The 27986-nt window shown below is 42.9% G+C and overlaps 2 protein-coding genes across 4 annotated transcripts in view; one reads left to right on the top strand and one right to left on the bottom strand.

Annotated features, from left to right (window-relative positions):
- Positions 1-27986, bottom strand: part of LOC111874824 — a 65358-nt gene that overhangs the window by 32737 nt on the left and 4635 nt on the right. The gene's annotated exons all lie outside the window — the stretch shown is intronic.
- On the top strand, positions 754-27334 carry LOC111874823. Of its 3 annotated transcripts, XM_023870647.2 has the most exons (5): positions 754-941; positions 1018-1128; positions 16379-16483; positions 24237-24359; positions 26767-27334. In XM_023870647.2, exons 1-5 carry the CDS (start codon positions 932-934, stop codon positions 26847-26849), a joined length of 432 nt encoding a protein of 143 aa, XP_023726415.1. In that variant the 5' UTR covers positions 754-931; the 3' UTR covers positions 26850-27334. The 3 variants fall into 3 exon arrangements, 2 of the variants coding, with proteins under 2 accessions (XP_023726415.1, XP_023726414.1); XM_023870646.2 differs by having other exon boundaries at positions 754-1128; XR_002844616.2 differs by lacking the exon at positions 16379-16483 and having other exon boundaries at positions 754-1128.

The raw sequence follows: 27986 nt of genomic DNA, 5'->3' as shown, positions 1-27986 counted from the left end.
CTTTCTATGCACTTCATACACAGACCGCATAAAACAGTATAAAACAATGCAAGTCTAAAAAAAAAATGTTAAACAGTTACAATAATTGGCGTTGAAACTCATAAAACATGGCTTTCAGTATGTTGACACGTAGTAATAAATCTATGCAAGTGAAACTAATCTCTTTTATGTTACGTATACCAATGCTTATTTCTTAATTGATGCTTGGTTTGATAATGCCACTATTACAACTGCCTTGGTTACGTAGCATCGTAAGTTGGGAAGAATTTGGAAGGTCAGAGCGTAGTGGTTACTGTATGTACCATCTGTGTTATCCCTGCATCCTGCCCACGGAGTGTATTTATGCCTTTCTTGCAGTTTTCACAATAAACAGCGATCGTTTCTCTAAACAGCATTAACCGGCTGTTATTTGCAACGGAGACGTAATGTTTCCTGTGCGGTACAAACTGTCTTTTTGTATATAATTTAGAAAGAATTGAGTCTTTAAAGGTTTAAGGTACTGCCACAGAAACTTCATGAAGGGACAATGGAAATCCACGAAAGTGTCAATCAGGTTATTCGGCCTCCAGGAATCGAACTCATACTCTTCTTAATTCGAAGTGCAATGCCGGCCACGACTCGCTAGAACCAGGAGACACTCGTTTCTGACAAGGTTGAAGCAGTCATCTTCATAATTATTCAGACCAAGATAACACAGCACACGCCTACCATTTGCCGCTAGAACACTCATTGAGCCAGTAGAGGGGGCACCGCCGTGACGTAGAGACCAAGTGCCCAGGAGGAGAAAGGGTACGTATGAGCTATGGACAATGAACGTGGTCTCCCTGCTGGGTGGGTGGGATAGCGACAATCACATGGCTGTTATACCTACGATGAGCTGCAGGAGGAAGAGTCGCTTTTTGTAGTCCACATCGACTGGCCACGGACTGGAATGGTCAATGGTTCGTTCCAGTGCCGATTTCAATGTCCTGTTGGTTCTAGTCTTGTTCATAAACTTAATTTTAACATTGACGACAGCTTCACCGAAGACGATGTTGCAGTATCGGCAAATTATGGGGAATTACGTGGAACATCGGGTGCACGAAGATGAAGCGAAGGCGGTGGCGAGAACACTACACCCCGAGCTCTGTAAGTGCAACTGAAACTTCACATACGGAATGCGTGCTTGTTCACACTGAAGGTTTTTGTTTACCTTCAGTGATAGGGACATGGGGGTCGCCAGCACCTTTCCAAGGTTGGGCAACCAGAAAATTGGTTACTTGATTTATTTTGGAATGGTAGTTGGTTGATACACTATGCTAGAAGCCGGATGAATGGTCGCGGGTTCAATTCCCGATGAGGTAACTGGATTTTTCAGTTGACCTAATCCTTCCAGACGCACTGTGGCCGTCTCAGCCTTTAACAGAAATGAGTACCAGGAATCTTCCTGCGAGCAGAGGGTCGCTGGCGCGTAAAGCTGACAGCCTTACCGCCATCTGTGAGCCCGACTGTCTAGACAATGTGGGAGCCTCAACGTCTCACAACCGTACGGGCCTCCACGGCCTGTTACAGGGATAGCTTTACATTTTTATGCTATTTCTGCTGCTTAAATATGTAACGTAGAATGCTGGGCTGAATTGTCAAAATATATCAGCCACAGTACATTGTATAAGCCATTTGAGAGTTCATTCTGCTGACTTTACATGTTTATGCGAAACCAGTAATAAATGAACATCAATTTGAATGAGTTGCGCAGATTCATAAGGGAAATTAATGTATGGGTATGCATAAAGAATGAATATGGCGCAGAGGAAAATAAGGGGACCTAACAGAAAGGAAATCACAAGGGGTGGGGGGCAGATAAAATTGAATGATGAGGGATTTCATAACGTGATTTCGTCACGAAATGTTATTAGAATGATCAAATCAAGAAGAATGGACGGAAAATGTACCAAGTATTGGATACTGAAAATAAAATATTAATCGAAACGAGTGAAGAGAAGAGACAATTTAGGAGCGTAAGTGACAATGAGAGGATGTTATTAAATTGGATATTAAAGAAATTTGATGTGGTTGTGTGGATTGGCTTAATCTGGTTTAGTAAAAGGTGGTCAGTTTCTTTACTGGCTCAGACACAAATGACTTCAAGAAAGATTTTATATACTTGTACAGCTCCAAGTTTTTCTAAAATAAAAAAAAAAAATCGGTGCTGTGGCTCTGCGCTTTAGCCCCATTGCCGAAACGTACACTGCACCGGCAGACGTGCGATTTTTTGGCCTGTGACAAGTCTGCTGTTCGTATCGGCGATTAACGTCTGGCTAATTAGTATCTTAAATGTAAGCCACTAACGAAACCTGAATTGTGTTCCATCATCAGTTTAGTTCATAATGCCTAATGGACGTAAGTTATTGATCAGATGATTGTTTATTGGTGATTCTATATCAACTACTGATTTCTGAATAATGAAAATAAGTGGAGAGGCTGATGAATAGTAGAAGAAGTGGAACACTTGAAAACTGAAAATACCTGTGCAAATCTAAAATGAGAATAGTGTGTTTCCAGAAAAAGATTCATACCAGCTACCTCGTGAATACAGGTTATACTCATTACCGTTTAATCTAAACTTTATAATACCAATCTAAAATAATTTATTTTAAATTTGCTGCAGTAATTATAGAAAATTTACAATCTTCCCGCTTCATGTAAACGCCGTGTGTCTGCTTTGTAAGCAGATGTAAGCGAGTCTTCGCTGGTCTTTACATGTGTCCTCAAGCCGTGGGGTAGTTATACTACCAAACCATGATATGCTGAAAGTCGTAAGAGGCCATCGACACCAGAACACCGGAGATGCATTTACAGATGCGTGGGTGACAGGGTTCGACCCTCTCACCCCCTCCCTGAAGTATCCCTAGTGATTTGGCAAAATGAGAACCTCTTCTGACAGCTAATTTAGGAAAGAAATTTACTGATAAAATGGCAAAAATATGTAAAACTACGCAATTAAAAATAGTTTTATGTTAACACCAAGACTATCCGACAGTTAAGTGTGGTAGTACACGTTACAAAATTTAGACACAGCGTAACAATTCTGCGAGCAAAAGATGTGTTTTATTTATCCCTGCAACTTTTATTTGAAACATTTATCACTTCTTTGCTCCCATAAATATTTAGTTAGTAGATTCGCTCAAAATCTCAGGCACGCCTTGCAAAGTGTACGCTATTGTTGTTCGATTTTAACAAAATTGTTATATGTCTCAATTTTTAATACGGCTTCCCCGGTATCAAATTTCATGAAACTCCATTCAGCAGTTGCAGTGTTGTTAAATGCGGACATGCGGACAGATATAGCGAAGCGGACAAGGGGATTTTTACAACTTTTGAAGCAAACGCACCAAAACTAGGATACACGATATAGGACAGAGGAGATACCGGAGCATCACAACGAACGGGTTGGTCTGGAGGAAACATTGTAGACTAGTATTTGGGAGGTGTTTGGTTCGAAAATAGGCTGGGTCACCGGTTATCCTGACTAAGGTATTTCGTGGGTTTTCTTAGACCTTCCAGTCTGATGACAGGGTAGTGACTTGATTAGCCATGACAGCCTCCTTCCACATCCTTCACAATTCATCATCGATACTAAAAGCGTCGATAAACAACTACGGAAAAAAGTACTAGGGCCACTTTTAGAGCTGACCGCACGGAGTAACAGAAGCGGTACGGAAATGACGTTTTGATAGTTGATAAAAAAATTTCCTCATTTTATGGAACTGAGAAATCTGCCTTGATGTCAGTACTCAGCATTTGACCTTACTTCATTCGAGTTTTGGTTTCTATACGGCTGTTATAATGAAGATCTTTTCACCGTGTTCGAATGTGCTTGCTATTGGACCATATCTCGAGTCAGTCCAGTCTAATTACCGATTTCATTGTTATTTCTGTGAGATACATTTTTAATGACCTCCCACCTATGTTTTAGTCCCTGAAAGTGGCATCTTTTCTGGAGATCTTCTGCCCAGAAATGTTTATGCAACTGATTCCCACATACAGGCAACCTGCACCGTCCATCTCATACTTCTGGATATAAATAAGCAAATTTACATGACAAGAACACTGAGACAATTCTTCTAAATGGCAGGCTTTATCCAGGTTATTATGTGATTCTGTATCCCCTCTTTTGTCTAGCAGTGTTTTACAAACTGATTGTTCGCGGACCACCAATGGTGTTCCAAAAGATTTCAAGTGAACTGCCTCTATCATCAAGGATCCCATAGACAGTCGTGTGATTTACACGGCAAAATATTTTTTATTATATTAATTTTAATGTCATGGGCATGTTAACTGTTGACTAAATTTCAGTCTCATGTAATTCACAATTATTAAAATATTTAGTTAATATTCGGGCGACCTGCTGAAGTAAATCCACGCACAAAGTGATCCGTGGTCTAGAATATGTGTTTGTGCCGATAAGCGTGACCGCCCGGCCTTTACTTTGTACTGTTTTCTACCGTTCAACTACGGGAATCGTGGGTTCGAACCACACTAGGGGCACGGGTGTATGAATTTTCTGTGTTTGGGTTCTGTGTAGATTCTTGTCCAAGGAGTCCTACGGGATGTCTGTCAACAAAATTCCGAAACACGACAAATTAGACGCCTTGGACCGCATTGGTCTGTCGTGCCAAGGAAGACGAATGCTTCCGTGCCATAAGGGAAGTTCGCGTATGCTTTGGCACTATTCATTAAACGCGTGTCTTCAGCACATGCAACCGGTTTCACCTGTTGTGGTCATTTCCTGCTTATTTAAATTTCAACGGAATATGCCATCTGCTGAGGATATCCGCCTTCAGTTGCGCTCTGGATTACCTAGCCCAAGTATGAAATAAGTGTGGCAGCTCCTTCTTGTGTGTCAGCTATATGTAGACCCAGGCATCATGTAATTCTCAAGTATGCTGTCCTGTACATACGCTTGTTCTCTTGTTTTCCTTTAGGCCTATATACTAATTCGCAATTAAAGTGTTCTATATTTAAAGGAAGAGCGTGAGCTGTCTGTCTTTCTTTCAGAGCCTGTCTAGCAGTCTCATTTTACAAATCCTAAACTAAAAGACACGTCACCAAACACAATAACCCCACTATTTGCTCTAGCTGCTATTGGAATAAAATTGTCTGATTATTACTTATTATCCCTGTGGTCTCACGGTCAGAGTTCCTGGCTACAAATCTAGAGGTCCGGGTTCGATTCCCGGTGCTACAAGATTTTTTTCTGAGAAGTAGTGGGTCTGGAAAGGGGTCCACTCAGCCTCGTGATGATAATTGAGGGGCTATTTCAAGGAAATAGCTGCTCCGGTCTAGAAAACCAAAATTAACGACCGTGGGGATTAGTTGCGCTGACCACGCGACATGCTCTGTCCGCAAAATTTGACACTAAAACTTCGCCGACAAGCGGCGGTCGCTCGGTCGGTATACTTCTTTGCGGACCAAAATCACGGAGTTTGTTTGTTTTTATTGTTTTGTTTGTATTACTTATTGCATTTCACTGAATAAAAAACGTGAGGAACAAAACCCGGTAACAAACATAGCCTCCACAATATTTATTTCATTCTAAGTGAAGAGAATGTTAAGAACGTGGACATGTATGTGCATTCTATTTAGTTGCCTTCTGCAGCCACCGTTCAGGAAACTGGGGCTGAGGTGTACGATTGCATAAAGCGCAAAACTCAGCAAAGCGTGACAGTCTTATCAGTGCTGATAAAATGTTATCAGCGCATACGTATGCTTCTTGCCAACTCAACTTTGTAAAGAAAGGATGACTGAACTGTAATACGTGACCTAACGATTATGACGCATTCGTTTAAAATCGAATTGCATTGAGAGCATCCAGTGGCAGGCCCAGGAACTATGGCCAAATTAACGTAAGCCCTTTTAATCGGGAAACCAAACACTGTGTCAAATTCATATAAAAATATATACTTCATACCTTCAAAGCTTGCGGAAATTGAATTAAAGAGAAGCATGTTTAGGATCACCACTGTCCACACATATACGTATAGCGGTATGTGTGTCCATTTTACGGCTGGGGAAAGATGAAGTCGGGCAAGGCACTGCCAAGGCGAATATTCATCACAAAAAGCCCCAGTCCAGATACATGAGTTCATAATTTCACTTTAATCACGGTTGTATTAATATTAGAGTACTTTATTTGTAAAGAGAAATTAATCTTTGTTACGGTTACCCGTGTTCAAGCCTAGATACGAACTGGGTAGGCCTGCTTTTTTTTAGCCTACTTTCGCTATTTTGAAACAAGAAGTTCTGGGAAGATCTAATAGCCTACTTTCTTTGATACGACACGGACCGCACAGAAAACGAGATTATGGGTCACACAGAGACAGCAAGGGGATTTCATTAGCCTCATAAATCAGGGGGGGGGATACACAGACAGACAACAAGGTGCTTTCGTAAGTCTCCTTTTATTTTTTCAAAATAAGGAAATTAGGCCGAAAATAAAAACAGGCCAATGATATAACCTTGCTGTCTGTGTGTATCCCTCCTTTTCTTTGAGTGGCAGCGAATAAACACGCAACAAAGGTAGGACTGTTGTACACGCCATTTTCTATGCGATCCGTGTCATATCAAACGAAAGCAGGAGATTACTTCCCAGAACTTCATGATAACACGTCACGTACATTAATCCTGTGTCCACCTTCGAGATCTAGGATGGAGGAGGAGGCGGTAGTGGCCATTTTAAGGAACTAGTCCGACATCCGTTTGGAGGGTGCAAAGGAAGCCACCAAATACATCAGTCGAGTGTGTTCCAACAGATATTTGAACTTGGCATTTCCCGAATTCGAGCCATACACTGTTGCGTTAAGTCCCTTGCAGAGGTCTGTGCAGGCATAAGAATTCCTTTCTTCATAAACCGGGAAAGAACTAGAAGCAAACAAAAGGAAGTAGGTTACGCGATTTGCGCACTCTCACTGCTAGAACGCAAAGGAACGTGAGTTTATATCTTAATTGTTCGCGACTGAACAAGGGCATTCGCTGAATAAACACTTCGGTCTGTTGCGCAACAACCTGGATTTCATTTCGTAACAGACCGATTGCTCTGCCTTACGGGTTTCTTCTCGTTAAAATGACACGCTGTAGGCTACAGCATATCATCACCCATCGTCTCGATGTAGTGAAAGAAACATAACATTCATACTCTGGCTCTGCTTCCATCATCAGGGAAACGTGTGAAATTCTACCTACCAACGGAAGTTGGTAAACCCCAGTTTAATAACACAACTTTAACACAACCTTTAGATGTATCTCTCGTAATGAGTATGTTGACTCAAGCGGTAAAACTTCTGGCTGCATTCCGGAAGTGCACAATTCGTACCTCGACTGGGACACCGACTGTCTTGACAGAATTTTCATGTTTTTTTTTCCCAGTCCAGACAAACGCTTTTCCAATTCATTATTCACTATCATCCAATAATTCTCCGCAATATAACGTGCGTTTCGAATAGCGTCATTAAATATGCAAATGACAAAAAATGTCCATGAAGACAAACATTAAACGACATTTTCGGATAGGTTTGAGAACAAAAATTACGTACAATTAACGATGTGCGATATGCTTTCGAAACCAGACCCTATGTCAGGTAGCGAAACTTGGGCCCTAAGAAGCCAAGGCAAGTACAGACTAGAATCGTTTCAAATAACGTTTCTGCGGTCAGTGTTGTGAGTTACATGAGAGACAAAATGAGAAGTCTGGATATAGGAAACCGTTTAGAAACAAAAAATATAGCAGAATAAATGAGACAGTCAAAAGAGTGGAAGGAACATGCAGAAAGGATGAGCCTTGAACGTCCACAAAGGTAAGCATGCTATTAGAACCCTGCAGGAAAATGTGACCTAGGACGATCTAGGAAGAGAAGGAAGAAGCTATTCAGTTACCATCGCAACGGGACTTAAGCCCGATTCTTGCTTCATTGTAGAGCTTTCACAGTGCCCCCAGAACAAACTGTGTGGGGGGTACTGTGATGTGGATATTTCCTCATTAATTTCTACACCATGTTCATTATCTCAAAACTGCAGTGTCGGAGATACCATACGAGTACGTTGTGTTGACTACATTAAATTTCTGTAACGCGCATGTCTTTCGTGAAGCAGACTCGTTCTTGGGAACTAATGGTGGCTCAGCTGGTCAAAAATTTCCCAGCCTTTTAGAAAACCCGAAGATTCGTTACCGTGTTCACAGGAGCCCACCACTGGACCGTACTGTCAGAGAGATTAGTCCAGTCCACTCCTTCAAGAACAGTTCTGCCGGAACGGAATACTCAGTATTCGGGAAGTTCTCGGTTCGAATACCGGCCGGGACACCAGCTATCTTGACTGAAGTGTTTTGCGGTTTTCCTCAGTCCCTCCAGGCAAGTGTCGAGATAGTACATCGATTAGACCGCTTCCTTCCAAGTCATTTCCAATTCGTCAGTCATCTGTTACTATACCAGTAGACGCTACTGACAGCATCATGAAATAACCCACAAAAAATATAATTTTTAATATTTTCTCACCTACACTTCATCCTTTCGAAATAAAATTTTGTATGCATTTCTTATCTCCGTATGTGCTATATGCCCAGCCTATTTCACCTTCCTTCATTTTCTTACATTAATAATATTCAGCAGGTGTACACATCATGAAAGTCCTCATTATGTAATTTTTTTGGAGCCTCGTGTTATATCTTCCCTTTCAAGTTCAAGCATTTAGAATCCTGTTCTTGGACGTCCCCATTTCGGAACCTTCAATCTTTCCGAATCCTGTGTAATAACACACAAAGTAAAATATCTGTCTACCTACCTATCTATCCATTCATCTATCCATCCAACCGCCCGTCCGTTTGTATGTCTATTCATGTTGCTCCCACTTTGAGCATAAGGCCATCCGTGAAACGCTTCGTTTCACTTCAGTTTCTTAATCTTAGACAGTCGGTAGGACTCCTTGGTCGGGGGTTCATTCCGACGCTAGGCCGCTAGCTACACAGGACAACACAAACACAGAATAAACACAGACAAACTTCCATGCTTTGAGTGGGATTCGAACTCACGATCCCGACGTTCAAGTGGGCGAAGACATTTCATACCTTTGACTGCGCGGCCACTGTGATCGACAAAAAAAAATATAAAAAAACTGAACTCCATGGCTTGAGTCCGCAAGCGAACTATACCGACCGAGCGACCGCCGCTTGTCGGCGAAGTTGGTGCCAACTTTAGCGGATAGAGGGTGTCGCGTGGTCAGCGCAACGAATCCCCACCGCCGTTAATTTCGGTTTTCTAGACTGGACAAAAGAAAATACATGAAACTGAAATGTTATCTGTTGTTTTGTACGGGTAAGAGGATTAGGCTGTCACTGGGAGAGAATAACCGATGTGTCTGAGAACGAAAAGATTGTAGTTCGATGTAAGAGGAATGAAATAATAAATGCTTGGACGAAACTGCACAGTGAGGAACATCGTAATTTGCGTTTCTAATCTAATACTGTTATGGCGATCAGGATAACATAGGAATGACAATAGGGGCGGGATATATTGCACACACGAAAGGAATGAATAGTGGAGGAAAGGTTTTATACGACTTGAGGTTCTCACATTGATGGTTAAGAAGAGTTATATATTCTGGGATGTAACGCCGTGTAGTCCGTCACCTTCTTCGTGCTGGTTTCTTGCTTGGCTTTTTCTTTGAGTCTGAAGACGAAGGCAACATGTTCCTCAGAAACGTCAGGTGGCTTTCAACGGACTACAAAGCGTTATGTTCCAGAAGAAAGAACTCTTCAGGAAAGATTTTAGTCGGAATATCTCAGTTTGGAAAAGCTGGTCTAGATTGGAAGGTCGTATTAAAACGGAACATAGAGAAATGTGGAGTGAAGTTGTGGACTGGAATTAAAATAGGACAGGGATCAATTGCGGAATTTTATGTTTCATAAAAGCGCAGAATTTCTTGAAAAGCTGGGTAACTGACATATATGAATCTGGATGTTTCAGGTCCTTTTCAGAGCTCATTCATAGTGCCAGTGCAAATTCTAGTCTATATCACAGGATATACTGCATCTGTTTTGGGGACGAGGACGCGTCATTCTCATTTAAGTGACGTAGACTGTTACGTCATCATTAGAAAGTTACTAGAATTCTAGGTTTAAACATGCTTCCGATATTCGTAGGCCTGCGGGAAATTCGGACACAATTACGTAGTACTTTTCTCTACTAAGGTTGCCGACAAAAGTTGCAATTTGTCTTGGTTCATGGATTCGGAAGACTCAGAACGCACGTGTCAGGTTTAGTGAGGCGTCATGTTCGCAAGGTTCGATCCATGGACGTAAGTGTAGATTATTCATATATAAATAATTCAAAGAATATGATCGTCATTATTTCAACTACAGCGTGTTATGTGAGAGCAATTCGACATATTACGCAATGGAATTGGAGAACAATTCTTTGTTTCCAGTGGGTAAGGACAGAATTTCTGACGATTTCAATGTCAATTTTAACTGCGTCGTGAATTAAGAAAAATGTATGAACTTCACTTCCTGGTAAAACTAAACTGTTTCCTCTCTACAAAGCGCACACAGGAGCCGGAATAGCGACGTGATAACGGGGTGGACGCTTGAGTAACTGGGGTTCCATTCCCGGTAGGGGCAAGAGATTTTCCCCATCTTTCTAGGGTCCAGATCGGCTCTGGGTACCGGTTGTAAAGCGACGGGTGTGTGACGCAAACCATTGACCTCCGTATAGTACCGAGGTCAAGAACGGTGGAGCTGTACCTCCATTCCCCTTACGTCATCGTGGCATGGCACAGAGAAACTGTACATTTCCATTTTACGCAGTGCATACTTACAAATATCACAAAGGGTTTGGGGGCTGTACATGCGATCGAACGTTTCGGATCCGAAAATATTATGCGAATTTCGATGAAACTGGGTACTGAATATCTATACTAGAATTTACGGTGTGAAAATGAATTTGATCTGCATCGATGTACAGCAATTTCTGGTTATGTGTAGCTCAGATACAACTTGGTTTGATTACTATAACAGAAGATATCCCTAACACAAATTGATCTTAAAATTTGTAAGTTAAGAGGTTTTCATAGCGGCGTTTACGAAAAGTTCTGTCTTTTTGGATACAACGCCATGTATTGTGTTGAAAGTCAACTGAAAGTCCTCAGGAACATGTCACCTCCATCTTTAGGGTCGAAGAGATAGCCAAGCAAGAAGTAGGCAGCAAGTAAAACAGTCGAGTCACGATATAGAATACAAATCTCATTAGGGTCCTGCATGGTATATATTTAACGAAATGATAAGAAACATGATTTACGCCTCTGATTCGAAGTAGCACTGCCCTTTCTGAGAAGCTAATAGTCGCTCAGATCTTTAAGAAATTCCCCGGTTTTATGAAAACTGAAGGTTCATTACCGTGTTCACACGACCACCTCACTAACATGTATCGTGAGCTTGCCGAACCCGGTAATCAAATGATTTTTGTTAGATATATTTTATTATTATCCTTCCATCTACGTCTTGATGTCCTAAGTTGCGTCTTTCCTTCAAGTTTTTAGGTTGAAATTTTGTTTGCACATACTATCGTATTACATTCCCCACCAATTTCATCATCCTTGGTGTGGAGCGTTAACAATTAGAACTGCAACACCCAAAGTGGTTTTCCCTGTTTAAACTGCATTACTTTTAACTAGCAGTGAGCCAGTGTGGCGGTAAATATCATAATTTGCACTACTGCTTCTTCAAGAAAACTGCGCGACTAATTTACTACCGGAAACGGATTATCTTTAAGTAGCTTTACAACTGTTCATAAACCTCATTTCAGGAAACGTATGGAGCTATTCGTTCCAACGATATATCCAGTTGTTATCATGAGGCACAGACACGAACACAGACCCGTTTATCAGGCTACCTGGTGTGACGTCCTAGAATAAAGCACTCTTCAACAGACTGGTTTGTTTGTAGGCCATTTAACGTTGATGAATCACGTGAAAAGTTATGTAGCTTTGAATTTGACAAGAGAATGAATTGCAAACGACGTGAAAGTTCGTAATCGTGGCCTATTTCAAGGCATTAGTTCAGCCTGGGAGGAATGAGAAAAGGTACGGAAACCCCGAGTCAAGTCCGTCCCGGACGTAGCTCTCGACGGCATGACAAGGCAAGTTACTTTGAGCCTGCACGGTGAGCAACCTGCAGAGCAGGAATGGGCATGAGGTTGCAGACCAGAAAACAGCAATGAAATCAGTTCTAGGAGGTCGGACATCAGGAGAGGAGGAATCCACACAGTTTATGTCGAACCTGAAAGTAAGTGACCACTTTTTGAAACTTAAGAATTGATGGGACAAAAACAAACAAACAAACTCCGCGGCTTTAGTCCGCAAGCGATTATACCGACCGCTGCTTGTCGGCGAAGTTAGTGCCAACTTTAGCGGATAGAGGGTGTCGCGTGGTCAGCGGAACGAATCCCCGCGGCCGTTAATTTCGGTTTCCTAGACAGGAGCCGCTATTTTTCCATTCAAGTAGCACCTCAATTAGCCTCACGAGGCTGAGTGGACCCTGTTCCAGACCCACTACTTCTCAGACGATCCGGTAGTGCCGGTTCGGACGAAAATATTAAAACAGAATGTAAGGAAATATGATACTCAGAACGGTTCAGAGACACAGAAACCTTCTAACGAATATGTTTTCATTTATGTTAAAACTTAAGCCAGAAAATATTGGTTTAGCCTGTGCTTGGGCTTGGGGTCTTGGGGTGTTAGGAATGATGCATATGTACGTAGTATATTATATATATATAATATACTACGTACATATGCATATATATAGGATGTCCCAGGATGAAAGGTCAATATTCTGTGAGGTCACAGTATCAATTATTCTAAGCAGAAAATTGTGTATGTACATGTGTCCTATTCCGAACGGTTTCCGAGATAGAGCTATTTCACTGTACAGCACACTGTACATGTGCAGACGAGCAACACGCCATGTCCTCACACGAGTTGCAAAGTTCATTGCTGTTGACGGTAAAATTTTCGAAAATGTATTATACTAGGTAAACTCTACCAACTTTGTTACTTGAACAATAAATACCGGTATTAGAAACAGTACGTAATTATCTCTTTCTCATCAACAATTTTAGAACAGGAGGTCTACCACTGGAGCTCATTAATGCATATTACAGCAACGAATAAATGTGTTCATTCATCATTCATCAGTAATCTGTCAGACGACAGGTCTCTTCCAAAACAGTTCCTCCACTTAATGCGATCTTCTGTTTTTGGAAAGAGACTATCCAAGAAAAGTGATAATGTGGTAGTTTTTCCATTTGCTTTCCACATCGCAGTATTTTAATCGTATTTTAATTGATTCATTTCATTGATATATGGCTTATGTAACGACGCTGTCGTTAGCCGAGGTTATACTGCACGAGTACAGCGTCGAATGTTCGGGCGATTAATGAATTCCAATAGAGCGGGTGGAGGCAGTCACAGATACCATATGTATCATATATATACATGTATTGTGGCATGTTTGTACAAGACAAGAACTGTGAAGCCAGCAGAGAGATCCATTGCTAGGGAACGGCTCTGCAAACATGCCCGTTGCTAGGCAACAGATTCGTGACATGCAACAATGGAGTAACTACGAAGCGGTGTTCTCTACGCGGCCCGTGCGATCGCTACAAGATGCAATAATAGAATAACTGTGGGAAGAGGTGTTTTCTGTGCGGTCCGTGCCGATGTTATAAGCAGAACAGTTGGAGGTGTGGAGGCGGGGTCGAATACCTCCACCGTGACCCTGCGAGTCGTAAGAGGCGACGAAAAGGTAAGTATCAATTCTGAGACAGTAAAATATGGTCACAAGTCCCAAGGGACTCGGACCTAAGAAAGACTGCGCTGGCAAGGGCCAGCAGCGTACACAAAAGACAGACCCGTCCTCTCGTCAGAGAGGGCGCCACACAAAATCAAGACCGTAACTGTCAAACAGTAATAAATATCTGGTCATGAGCCCCACATGGGGCTCGACACCAAGACTTACTGACTGACTGACCGACCGTCAGTCGCAATGTGACTTTGACTTTGACAATGAGTTACACAGTAAAATAAGGTCTCGAATCCCAAGGGACTCAGACCCGAGAAAGACTACACTGGCAAGGGCCAGCAGCATATACAAAAGACAGACCCGTCCTCTCGTCAAAGAGGGCGCCCCACAAAAACAAGACCGTAAATGCCAAACAGTAATAAATATCTGGTCATGAGCCCCAGATGGAACTCGACACCAAGACTTACTGACTGACTGACCGCCAGTCGCATTGTGACTTGGACTTACACCCGTGTGCAGGCGGGGTCGAATACCTCCACCGTGACCCTGCGAGTCGTAGGAGGCGACGGAAAGGGAAGTTTCAAATTTGAGACAGTAATATATGGTCTCGAGTACCAAGGGTCTCGGACCCGAGAAAGACTGCGCTGGCAAGGACCAGCAGCATATACAAAAGACAGACCCGTCTTCTTGTGAGAGAGAGAGAGCCCACAAAAAACAAGACCGTAACTGTCAAACAGTAATAAAGATCCGGTCGCAAGCAACAGATGGGTGGTTTATGCCAAGACAGACTGGCCGACTGACCGTCGGTCGTAAAATGAGACTCAGACTCAATGAGTTAGTTGTGGGACAGTCGCCAGGCGGCAAGAACGTGTGCACGGAAGCAGATGACATTGTTGGGATCCGTGAGCAGGCAACGACTGGTAAAGACACAATAGAATAAGAGGATTTAAGCGTGTGTTGTAGTGAACTGCAGAGTGTGTGAATTAGCGAGACAGCTATAGTTTGTAGTTGTGTGTTGTGTGTTGTGTGTATAAGTGTGCACTCAATCCGATTACCAATCCAAAAACAGTTTATAGTCACTCCAATGCGTGATAATATATAACCACAAGTCTCACGGAAAATTTATGAGTTGTTGAAGTACAGGGACACTGTAAATCACTCGCAAGGACTTCCGGCTTTTATAGTTCAATTTTACAAATTGACATGATATGATCATTAGAAAGAGTTCTGAAATCAATGTTAGGACTTACACTGAAGGACAGAATTACAGTGATAATATAGGAGAACCTTTGATAGCAGAAAATATAGAAGAAATTTATCAGTACAAAAGATACTGGAAGGCATATTTACAAAGAATGACCTCTTCATGTTTATCATGGCAAGCAAGCATGTACTATAACCCTGCTGGAAGGCGTGAGCAAGTAAGGCCTAGGAGAAGATTAGTGAAAATAAATAACCTCAGAAAGAGGCTTGAGCCTAATCCTTGCTATGTAGAAGAAGTGTTTAGGAAATCCTTGACCTGTTACTCAACCCACCACTGTACCCTTTATAGAGTCAGTTTTATCAAGTCCACTCCCTAATTCATTTCTTCTTTAAGGTTCATTTTACTATAATCCTCCAGTCTACGGTTACTGATAGCAAATTCTGACTGTATTTCACATGGCCCGCGCTGTGGATAAAACAACCTTACAGGATGAAGAATGGTGATTCATTGCAATTAGAATCAGTTTACTGCTGTGATTCTCCATGTGGAAATTATTCGCTAGACTGGAAGGGCGTACATATAGACCGGAACCAAAAGATCCGCTTTCCTCAGCACGAATTCTACTCGACCGGAAAACTAAAACTGCGTTTCTTTCCAGGCTCTCTCTTTCTCTCGTCCTGTTCTTCTGAAAAATTAAATATTTCGTGCAGCAAAGAATATTTGTTCTCTTTCGAAAAAAATCCTTACATTTACCTCAACAAATTATGATTAACGACAGTGGTTTCTTTCATTTTGTTGTGGGTTATATTATGACTGTTCCACTGTCTAGTTTATATAGCGTTGGGCTGTAGGGTGAATGATAAATAATGAATTGGAACAAACAAGGCAGGAAGCGGTCGTGACCAAACAGAGGTATACTATCCTAGGATTTGCCGGAAAGACTAGGGAAAACAAACAAAAAGAAAACCTCAGTCAGGAGCTGAACATCTCCCCTGTACAATTGTAGAAGTTTGCTGCTAGACAAACGTGCTTTGTCTATTCGTATTTCTTTCCTTACCATATAACTTAAGGAGCAATTGAAATTTCATGGGTTTGTATGAAAGTCATGCCGTTGGATGCGCATAGGAGGCGTGGAGATAAAGTAATCTCGGATGCTATGGAGGTGAGCGTTTAGGTTCATTCTCTGGCTGTTTTACCCTGGAGAAAAGCCTTCTCCAGTACCTGTTGGACAAAAGTTAGGTTGAGCCTCATAGTCGGCTGCGACATGTTGCCAAGGGTAGTCAAGTGACCCAGACGTTGGTGGACTGCAAGCCTTTAACGACCAGCGACTGTGTCACTGTTTGCAGATGAGAGGGGTCCAGGATGTGAAGTATGCACGGCCGAGGAGATCCAGTACTGCGCTGGCACAGCAGTCCTCGAGGACCACTGCTGCTGCGATATGCGACACTCCGGTAATTACAGCCAGATGTGTTGCATGCATTACGGCACCTGGCACAAAGCAAACTTTCTCTGTCCTGTGTGTGAAGTTGCACATCAGTGGAGTACACATCTTCTCCAGATACATTCTTTGGTGTTCTTCATAGAGGCTTGAGAAAACTGCATAATGAGGAACTTCATAACTTGTCATTCATTCATTCTTCTGTGGCTTTACAGCCCTTTGTTGGACCTTGGCCGCTTTTTCAGTTTCTTAATCTTTTTACACACTCGGTAGCACTCATTGGTCGGGGGATAAGCCTGTCGCACGGCCGTTACCTACACAGGACAACACAGACACAGAATAAACGTGGACATACATCCATGCCTCGAGTAGGATTCGAACCCACGACCCCACTGTCTGAGCTGGAGAAGACAGTTCATGCCTCAGACCGCGCGGCCACTGTGATCGGGTTCATAGCTTTTATTTTTCGTTAAATAGTAGTTACAATGATAAAGCCAAGGAGGGTAAGATGGGCATGACAAGTAGCACACATAGAAGCGAAGAGGAATGAAACAGAGTTTTTGTAGGAAATTCAGAAGGAAGAAGAACACTACCCACACGTAGGCGACAGGACAATGTTAAAATGGATCTTAAGAGAACTAGGATGGGGTGGAAGGGACTGAATTAATCTGTCTTAGGACAAAAATCAGTGACGGGCTCTTGTGAACACGGTAATGAAACTCTGGGTTACATAAAATGTGGGTAAATTCTTGAGTAACTGAACACCTGGTGGCAAATCTCAAAGAAGGACTCAACTCCATGCAATCTGTTAATTTAGTTATTGGCTTTAATGTAAGCTATTATTTCAGAGTTGGTCTTGATACGAATATCATATTGCAGAATCAGAGAATTTTATCCTGTATTTAGTTAAATATTCACCACACCAAAAAATGTTGCTTCAAGGAAAACGTTTCGATGTATATGTTAATATTTTATATCACTGTGCAGTCTGTATATGGTGTGTGTTGTTTTCAGAAAACTGATCGTCTTCCAAGGCAAATTCCGGGGCAGTTCCTCAAATCAGGCCGTAATCTTGACCTTTCACACCCTTTCAGTTGGGCGTTAATTAATAATCACATAATTCGACGATATATATATATATACACATATATCTATTTCACAGTATGTATTATGTATCGTGTATGTGTATGTGTGCATGCGTTCACTCCTTTGGTTGTGCTCTTTCCTGTCGTGTGAGACAATGTTTGGCGTGCTGACCCTTGCAGCACTAAACCTTAGTCGGTTCAGAAGTCATTCCTGTACTGCCAAGAACATATGCTAGTCTAAATGCACTGATGTAACTGTAACGATGTAACTGAGCTAATCCCAATGCTCTCACGATCTAAAAGCGCTTCCTGTCTTCGGTCGCTGGAATACTTACGTCGAGGAGCTAGAATCCCACTCGAGCCATGGGTCTATGTCCCCGTTTTTCTGTGTCCGTATTGTCCTGCATAGATCGAGGCCTTTCGATGAGCTGATCCTCTGTTCAAGAGTCCTAAACAAAAGTCGGATACTGGCCATAGTTTAAGAAGTTAACTCTGATTTTACACAGGCCAGGAACGAATCCGAAAAGACTGATGTAAGTGGAACACTTCTTTCCTAAAATAAACAAATGGAGCTCCATCACTAGTACTATAGCTTTCTGTCCAGTTGGTATAGCAACGGGTTAAGGGCTGGACGGCCGCGGTTCGGTTCCCAGAAGGTACAAGAGACTTTTCTCCCCTCTAGAGCGTCCAGATCAGCACTGGGAACCACCGAGCCTCCTATCCAGTGGGTTCGGGAGTTCTTTCTCCAGGGTTAAAGCTGCTGGGGCGTGGATCTGACCACTCACCTACATATAGTGCCGAGGTCAGGAATGGTAGAGCTATACCTCCACTCCCCCATATGTCTTCGTGACGTAGTGCTTAATTTCATAATTAATTAAGCACAAGGACAACTTTTACTTGAATCACTCATGGAGCTGAGCCCTTCTTGAGAAGCCGCCAATTGTGCAGCTACGCAAGAACTTCCCAGCAATTTATGGAAACCGAAGGATTACTGCCGTGTTCACAAGAGCCCTCCAGCGGTCCCTATCTTGAGCCAGATCAATCCAGTCCATACCATCCCATCCTATCTCTCTGAGTCAACTTTTACTTACCTCAAAATATTTTGTCACAAAACAGATATTGCCATTACGGTATTTTTGCAGCGACTCCCCCTCTTTTTCAAATTATTCTGTACTCTTACAGGCCTTGAGGAACGAAGGGAAGCCACGAAAACTATTAGACATTACAAGCACGTTTGGTGAGAATCTGTGTGCATACCCAGTACTGGCCAGCTGCCATGCAGCTTCGTTACCTTGCATGGCCCTTCGTGCTGTCCCTGCTATCGGGATTCCTACAATGCCTCTCGTGGTCACAGCGTGTAGGATTCAAATGAGTCGTGAACAAGGCAATGTTATGCCGCAGTGTGAATGCTATGTGACACCCGTCATGTGTTTCATTCGAAAGCAGGTGTGGAACAACACGCTACAGACGAAGCGAAGGGTTCAAAGAACTCGCCAACAGATCACTGCAGTTCTGGCTCATTATAGCACTCAGAACGCATCAGAATTCCAACACAACAGAAATCCATTCCCCACACGGAAGTGCACGTGTGTTCGCGATAGGACGTACGTAAAATGAACATTTCACAGGACGTCAAGTCTTGCGACCCTCACACACTTCGTAATCCAAAATTACCCATCGGATATCGGTACAGTTCGGTACTGTAGCTGACCGCCTCTGTGGTCTAGTGGTCAGAGTTCCTGGCTACAGATACAGAGGTCCCGGGTTCGATTCCAGGCGCTACCAGATTTTCTGATAAGTAGTGGGTCTGGAACGGAGTCCACTCAGCCTCGTCAGGATAATTGAGGGCCTATTTCAAGGAAATAGCGGCTCCGGTCTAGAAAACCGAAATTAATGGCAGTGAGGATTCGTAGCGCTGATCAGGCACTAACTTCGCCGACAAACGGCTGTCGCTCGGTCGGTATATTTCGCTTGCGGACTAAAACCACGGAGTTTGTTCGGTAATGGAGCGGTGTTGTGCATGTCTGTTAATCATGACGCCTCCTTTACATGAAGCTCAAACACTGACCTTGAAATAGTTGTGTTGTGAAGAAGTTGTATAGGACTTAACCAGTTCCATTAGAAGACGTAAAATAAATGTACACATAAAAGAGAATAAATTACTTGAAACAGCTGAGTCCGACTTGAGAAGGAAACAGTTGTTCAGATGCACAAGAATCGCCAGCATTATATGGAACCCCAAGGCTCATTACCATGTCCACCGGAGCCCGACAGTAGTCTCCATGCTGAGCCAGTTGAATCAAGTCCTCATACCTCCATCCTGTTTCTTTAAGCGAATCTGTAATATTATCCTCCATCTACTCCCTCGTCGTCCTGGTGATTTCGGGTTCTCCTTCCAGCACTTGTATACACTTCTCCCATGTGCCACGTGCGCTGTCCCTCTCGATGTGCTCATCCTGGGGTGAAATTATGAAGCTTCTCTTATGCAGTTTGCCTCAAACTCCTGTTACTTGACCCCACTAAAGTCCAAACATTCTCCTTTGTACTCTGTTCTTACTTTCACATGCATACAAAACCACAGGAAAAATTATAGTTCCATATATTTTAATTTTTACGCGTTTGGACAGCGGATATGAATACGAAAACTTCCCATCTCATAACATCAGGCATTCTTCGAATTTAATATGATCTCAGTGTCTTCGTGAATGTAATTTTTATTTGGTAGTCTTGTTTCCGAATACGGTATTTGAACTTGTTACATTTTCAAATGATCTATTAGCTACCTTTCTTGTTATGATTTTGCCTTGCATTCTGGTGATGAGACATCAATCAGTACTTAATCTTTCTCTGTTTTTACTTCTACACCAACCGTCTTACTAGCATCTAATTTAGCGTCTCTGTTTTTATGGTATTTATATTTTCCACGAATGAATTAACTGTACCAATATAGATAAAAAACTGATGCGTTCCAATCAGCTGCAGTGCTTCCCAGGTTTCTTGGGCCTTGCTAAGGACATATTCTAAATTAAAGCTGAAAAGCAATGGCGTTAAAGCATTTCCTTGTTTCAAACCCTTCTTAACAGCAAACGTATCTTACATATATGTACCCACGCGGACTTCACTGTAGATTAAAAATACAGGTCTCATTAAAATCTATAATTTTAATGGAGATTACTTTTCTTCGATATGCAGATATAATGAAGTACTAAGAATAAATTATTTCTTGTGTGCATTTAAGTACGTGCATTGTTAATTAACGTTGATATCACTACATATGTGCTTGCAGTGTGAGTGGCCAGATCGCTTGGAGAGAATGAACTTGGACAGTTCCAATAAATCCAAGTACAAAAAACAATGCGCAAGCAACAAAGTGGTGACGTGACAATTTATGGTAGCCTTCAACCCGATCATGAAGTTCAGTGCTTTTAGAAGGAAGCAGAAATAAACACCGCGACTGTACGTGAACTGCTTAACGCCGACAAACGAAGAACGCAAAATCACGAAGATCACATCCGGAAACTCTTTGTACTGCAAACTAGAATATGCTCGTCTGTTCTTCATCTCAATTAGTCCAATCCGGAGTCAGGTTATATATCTTAGTCAATGCAGTAACAAGGTTAGAGGCTGGGCGAACGAAGTTCGATTCCCGGTAGGGTGCTCTTAAGTATACAAGCCGGCTCTGGGGCCCACCTAGCTCCTATCCTGTTGGACGTTTCCCCCCGGTATTAAAGTTCGGGGCGTGAAGCTGACCACGTCCAACAGTACGGAAATTAAGAATGGTGGAGCTATAGTTCTATCGCCTCTGTAGTCTAGTGGTCAGAGTTCCTGGCTACAGATCCAGAGGTCCCGGGTTCGATTCCCGGCTTCTTCTGTGAAGTAGTGGGTCTGGAACGGGGTCCACTCAGCCTCGTGAGGATAGTTGAGGAGCTGTTTCAAGGAAATAGCGGCTCCGGTCTAGAAAACCTAAATTAGCGGCCGTGGGGATGCGTTGCACTGACCACGCGACCTCTGTCCGCTAAAGTTGGTACTAACTTCGCCGACAAGCGGCGGTAGTGTAGTCGGTATAGTTCGTTTGCGGGCTACAGGCCACGGAGTTCTTTCTTATTTGTTTGGAGCTATAGCTAAACTCCCTCATACGTCTTCGTGGCGTGGTGCGTAAGTAAAGACAGATACAAGATTGCCTTTTGCCACTCTTAGCTTCACCTCTACGCGAGTGTAACGAAGGAACACGTGTGCGCCACTCATAACAGTGAATTCATTTGTAATGAAATCATTCTCTCAGAATTACTCGTCTTCCGACATGTGAGAACGGAAGGGGGGGGGGCGGGCAGGGAGCTCCAAGCATGACTTAGCCAGTCTTTATGGTTTAGAGATTTCAACGTCCATCTCTGTCTCAAAATCATCTCTGTTGCTTCTCCTTCTTCTTCCTCTTGGTCGTCTTTATAGCAAGAAGTTTGTGCCGTATATTCTGTCGAACCGGTTAATTTCTTTTAAGACTAGAGACTATTAATATCTACTCTTTCTGAAATAAAACTGCATAATGAGGAGCTTCATAACTTGTACGCTTCTCCAAGTATAATTAGAATGCTCAAGTCAAGGAGGATGAGATGGGCAGGGTGTGTAGCACGAATGCGAGAGAGGCGAAATGCATATAGGACATTGGTTGGAAAGCCGGAAGGAAGGAGGCCACTGGGAAGACCAAGGCGTAGGTGGGTGGAGAATATAATAATGGATCTCATAAAGATAGGATGGGATGGTATGGACTGGATTGATCTGGCTCAGGATATGGACCGCTGGAGGGCTCTTTTGAACACGGAAATGAACCTTCGGGTTCCATAAAATGCTGGGAAGTTCTTGAGTAGCTGCACAATTGGTAACTTGTCAAGATGGGCTCAGCTCCGTGAGTGAGTGAATGAGTCTTTGTGAAATGCACTTTGCTTTCAACACTGGCGTTACTCACATCGCGAAGTCTGTGGATGTATGCAGTGTGCTTTCAGGGGTTAGAGAGGAATCTACTTGTGTCGGTTTTATTTTAAGTTATATTCACAAGAAGTTATCTTTTTTTATATATAAAAAATGACACTTTCGGAATGACACTTGCAATTCCACCATTCATATAAACTTCAGTATTTTCAAATTGACACAGTTTTCATTTTTTTAATTCGTTTAGTGGGGGGTGGAGTCCAACTGGGTTCACTCGGCACGGCGGCCACTGATAGGCCTATTGTAGCCTGCTCCGGGTGATTATGATGATGGAGAACTTGGTGGAATGAAGATTGGCAGGGGAAACCGAAGTACTCGGAGAAAACCTACCCCAGCGCCACTCTGTCCACTACAAATCCCACTTGACCAGACCCGGGTTTGAACGCAGGCCGCTGCGGTGGGAAGCCAGCGACTAACCGCTTGAGCTATGGCGCGGCCCAATCGACAGAGCTACTTCCACAAGAGAATAATTTGTAAAGTTTCAACTGTTTGAGGTGAACCAGGCCGTGAAGGGAACCACAGCGGAGACATTCCAGCAAAGAATTACCGAATTTCGATATGATTCATTTCCCGATATACTAAGGTAAAGTTGTCCCTGTGCTTAACTGATTAAGCACTATGCCATGAAGATGTATGGGGGAGTGTATGCATAGATCCATGTATTGTTGACCTCGGCACTAGTTGGAGGTGAGTGGTCAGCTTCACACCTCGGTCGCTTTACACCCGAGGAAAGAGCCTCCGGTACCCATTGGGCAGGAGGCTGGATGGGCCCCAAAGCCGGTCTGCATGACGTGAGGAAGAGAAAAACTTGCCCCCACCTGGACTCGAACTCCGTATCCCTCGGCCGTCCAGCCCGTTGCCAGTCTCTATACCGATTACGCTATCCCAGCTCCCTTTCCTGCCGTACTCATTAATTCATCAATGGCTCTACGTCCTTTGTCGTGCTTTGGCCGCTTTCTCAGATTCGTAATCCTTACACACAGTCGGTAGGACTCCTTGGACGGGGGATCAGACCGTCGCAAGGCTGCTACCTACACACAGGACAACACAGACAAAATAAACGCACACAGATATCCATGCCTCTTATGGATTCGAACCAACTACCCCAGTGTTCAGGTGGCTGAAGACCGTTCGTGCGGCCACTGTGATCGGCTTCCAGATGTACTAACTATATAAAATCTTACCTACTTTTTAAACCGTTTGTCTTATACTTTACGCGAGATTTTTTTTTTTAATTTTGATCATTTTACAGACTGTAGGACTCCTTGGACGAGTCATCAGCCCGTCGCAAGCCTCTACCTAAACACAGGACAACAAACACAAAATAAACACACACACATATATACGGTACAGTATATATACCAGATATCCATGCCTTGTGTGCGATTCGAACCCAAGATCCCGGCTACGGAGCAAGCGAAGACGGTACATGCCGTAGACTGCTCGGCTACCGTGACGGGCTTTGTATAAAAGCAAATACAAGGAACCACCCAATGAATATCACGCTTACTGCCTGAGCAGACTGGAGAAGGTTTCACATATTCCAATGTTTCGAGAGGTGGCCTGGCCAAGTGATCAAGGTAGGTGAAGCAGAATGCGAGCCTGCATCGGTCTTGGGAAGGCCCGGCAGGGATGGAATATCCAGCGTCAACACGTGGCATGACACACCAGACCATGAGGGCTGCTGATCTGTTGCAGAGTGGTTCCCCTACGTTCCTCACACCTGCTACCTGCGGCCTGGCTGCAGGCCGATTGCCGGGAATTGCGCCGAGTACGCGAGGCTCAGAGTCTGCTGTTGCGACTACATTACGGCCACAAAATGTGAGTACAATAAGCTGGCTAGTAAAGGTAAACTAATCGGCTAACAAGCAAACTTGTTTGCTTGCTTAGCCGTGCCATATCCACCAACAGACCAGTCTACATGTCACGCGGTGGTGTAAACTTGTCTTATCAAAGTTTGACTGCTCCTGTTTTCCCTTAAACAACACAAAGGAAAGTCCGGCTTCTGTTTCTGAGCCGTTCTCCTTGTAAATGCGATTCTCAATTACTGTATGTGCCCGAAATAGCACTTTTCTCCCTCCAAATATCTTTAAAAAACTGACTGCACGTTTAAACGGACACGCAAATTACTCTGTGGAATAATAAATAATAAATATATAATATTCAGTACATCAATAGCTATTTATTTTAATATTTGCCTACTGACAAAAGTACTCAGTGTAGTGTGTACAGATGATGTGCAATATAAATCTTGTCTTCAATTTAAGCTTTCAGAACCAAGGTGTTCCGGCAAACATGATATTGATTGATACTGATGCATAGATTAAGTTCTAATATGAATCAATAATTGCTAGTCAAATGGTTATGTAGGGCAAGGTTCGCATAGTGGGGTGTGGAGTCCAGCTGGGTCCACTCGGCACGGCGGCCACTGATTGGCCTATTGTACTTGCCCCGGGTGATTATGATTGTGGTGAATTTGGTAGAATGAAGATTGGCAGGGGAAACCAAAGTATTCGGAGAAAACCTGTCCCAGCGCCACTTTGTCCACCAGAAATCCCACTTGACCAGACCCCGGGCTGGAACCCCGGCCGCCGGGGTGGGAAGCCAGCGAATAACCGCTTGAGCTATGGCGCGGCCTTGTAGGACAAGGTTTCTGAAAGAAGTATTATGAATTGGTCTAAACTTAAAAGACTAGGACTCTAGATAAAGGCAAAGGTAAAGTTGTCCCTGTAGTCAACGAATTAAGCACTACGCCATGAAGGCGTATGTGAGAATGGATGTATAGATCCACATTTTCTTGACCTCAACACTATCCCATTGGATAGGAGGTTGGGTGGACCTCAGACCCGGTCTGGACGATTTGGGGAAGAGAAAATTCTTGACCTTACCGGGACTCGAATACCGACCCCTCAGTCGTCCAGCCGGTAGCTAGTCGCTATACCGTCTGCTCTACGCCGGCTCCTACGACTCTAGATAGCATTCTAAATACTGAGCAGTGTCAAACACGATCGCATATCAAAGATTTTATTGTTATAATATAATATACTAAAACGACTTTGGCGCAAGCTAATCGAAACCCGTTCGTCGTGTGGGTGTTCCTGGTCGATACCCTGTGTTGTCTTGTAATGACAAGACACATTCTGATACCTTCATCTTTAGTCCAAGTAGTGTAGAAAAAACTCACGACATTGGAATTCACTCAGAGGTGTGTGGAACACAGCATTAAGTTTAACAGTCATTTTGTATCATCTTCATTCTAATCCGTAAATAAATATTATTTACATTTCTTTTGGTGACTTGGACATTCCTGAAAGTGCAATTTTTTACATTTCTTAATCAAGTCAAGGAGGATGAGGTGGGCAGGCCATGTAGCACGAATGGGGGAGACGAGGAATGCATGTAGGATACTGGTGGGAAAGCCGGAAGGTAAAAGACCACTGGGAAGACCATGGCGTAGGTGGGTGGACAGTAATAGAATGGACCTTAGAGAGACAGGATGGGATGGTATGGGTTGGATTGATCTGACTCAGGATAGGGATCAGTGGAGGGCTCTTGTGAACACGGTAATGAACCTTCGGGTTCCATAAAATGCTGGGAATTCTTGAGTAGCCGCAGATTTGGCTTCTCCTCAAGAAGGGCCCAGCTCCATAAGTAAGTAATTAAGGCCATCCGTTGTCACTGGTTAAATCATCCAAAAAATTGACGAAAACTTTCGTGCTGACAGACGTTTAACCATCGATGAACTTCATCAAAAATGTCCAGGAGTGTCAAGAACTGTTCTCCAAGTCTAAGAGAGCAGGCAGGAGATTTCTACAACGCTTGAACAGAAAAACTCGTTCCCAGGATCAATAAGTGCAATGCCATCCATGGTGACTATGTTGAAAAGTAAATAAAGTTGCGTTGTAAAAGAGCTACAAGTGAATGCCCCCCAAAATGTTTTACAAACATTTTCTGGGCTTTGTCTCTTTACTTTCCAAATATCCTTCGTCACAACTATCACCAATGTATCTGACTTCCCACATAGTTAATATATTCAACATTTTATCAGAATATACGTATAAGAGGATCTCCATATGGTTATGCAGTCTTCTCCCACCACCTTGTTCTCTGTGTTGGTTTACAGCTTATTCTCGGAACATTTGTAATTAATGTCCTCTCATCAAAGTAAGTGTAGCATAGTTGAACATGGCTATATATCCGACTGAGATAAAGTTTTGTGTGTTCATAGGGAAATCACAGGCAAGTCTACCAACGTTATCGTGGAGGATGTACCTGCTCTGTTCCGTGTGTGTTCTCTTAGTCCTACAATAAACTGTGTTGCCAAAGATGAGTGGATCTCACAGACACAATAACGCATTCCAGAGATGCACCAACAGAACAGTGGTTACTTAAGCAGCGCTGCGTTAATGCTGTTTTGCCCGATGTCTAGATGAAATTCAGAATTCAGGAGGAGGAAGAAAAATCTCAGATGTTTCAGCATACGGTTTTGCTGATAATATTCGAATCTAGAGACCTGGAGAAACTACATGGTTTGTAGCATAGTTTTATGTACACAGTAGATACTATGAACTTCATTCTAAATTATGTAGATTTTTCCGTTCCCAGTTTTTCCAAGTCTCTCGGTTCCAAATAGTGTCTTCCATACTTTGCTGTAATGTAAAAACCTTCGTATAAACAGGATATATTATAGATTAATTAATTACAGTTTTTAAGTTTCTACAAACTAGACGACCATTATTTTTGTATATAAATATGTCCACTACTATTATTAATAAAGAGTGTATTAAAATATTAAACATGGACGCATAAGTAATAACGTGACATAATCCTCCGAATTACAAACCAGATTGTAAGGTTTAATCTTAATCCGCTGAAAATTATATGGAGTGGAAAACAAACTTCCTATTGTAAATGCAGCGTACTGTGTCAATTGAATGCAATCAAAGCGGTACTTATGCATATATACTGTATTAATAAATAAAATGAGCTGCACGATCATTACACGACAAGAGTGCCGTCACTTCCGCCCAACATGTAGGCATACTCTTACGCAACTGTATGTTATTTCCGAAGATAATGATGTTTGCCTGGACAAGTTAGGTAATGCTAATGTTTGTTTCGTGTTCTGTACTGGTTTTATCAGAGTTGTAACTTTCTTCATGAAGACTAACATTTTGAACATTGTTTGCAAACTGTAAGGATACTCTGAGGTGTTTCACTGTTAAGGTCGCGGGTTCGATTCGCGATGTCATTGGATTTTTCAGTTACCTAAACCTTCCAGACGCGCTGTGGCCCTGGGGTCGACTTAACCAATAACAGAAATGAATACCAGGAAACTTCCTGGGGGTAAAGGGCGGACGGTGCGTAAGGCTGACAACCTCACCGCGTCTGTGAGCCGACTGCCTAGAAAATGTGGGAGCTTCGACGTATCAGAACCCTATGGGCCTC

Source organism: Cryptotermes secundus, unplaced genomic scaffold (assembly GCF_002891405.2).
Source record: "Cryptotermes secundus unplaced genomic scaffold, Csec_1.0 scaffold27, whole genome shotgun sequence".
NCBI lineage: Eukaryota > Metazoa > Arthropoda > Insecta > Blattodea > Kalotermitidae > Cryptotermes > Cryptotermes secundus.
This window is presented reverse-complemented; position numbering and strand designations above follow the sequence as displayed.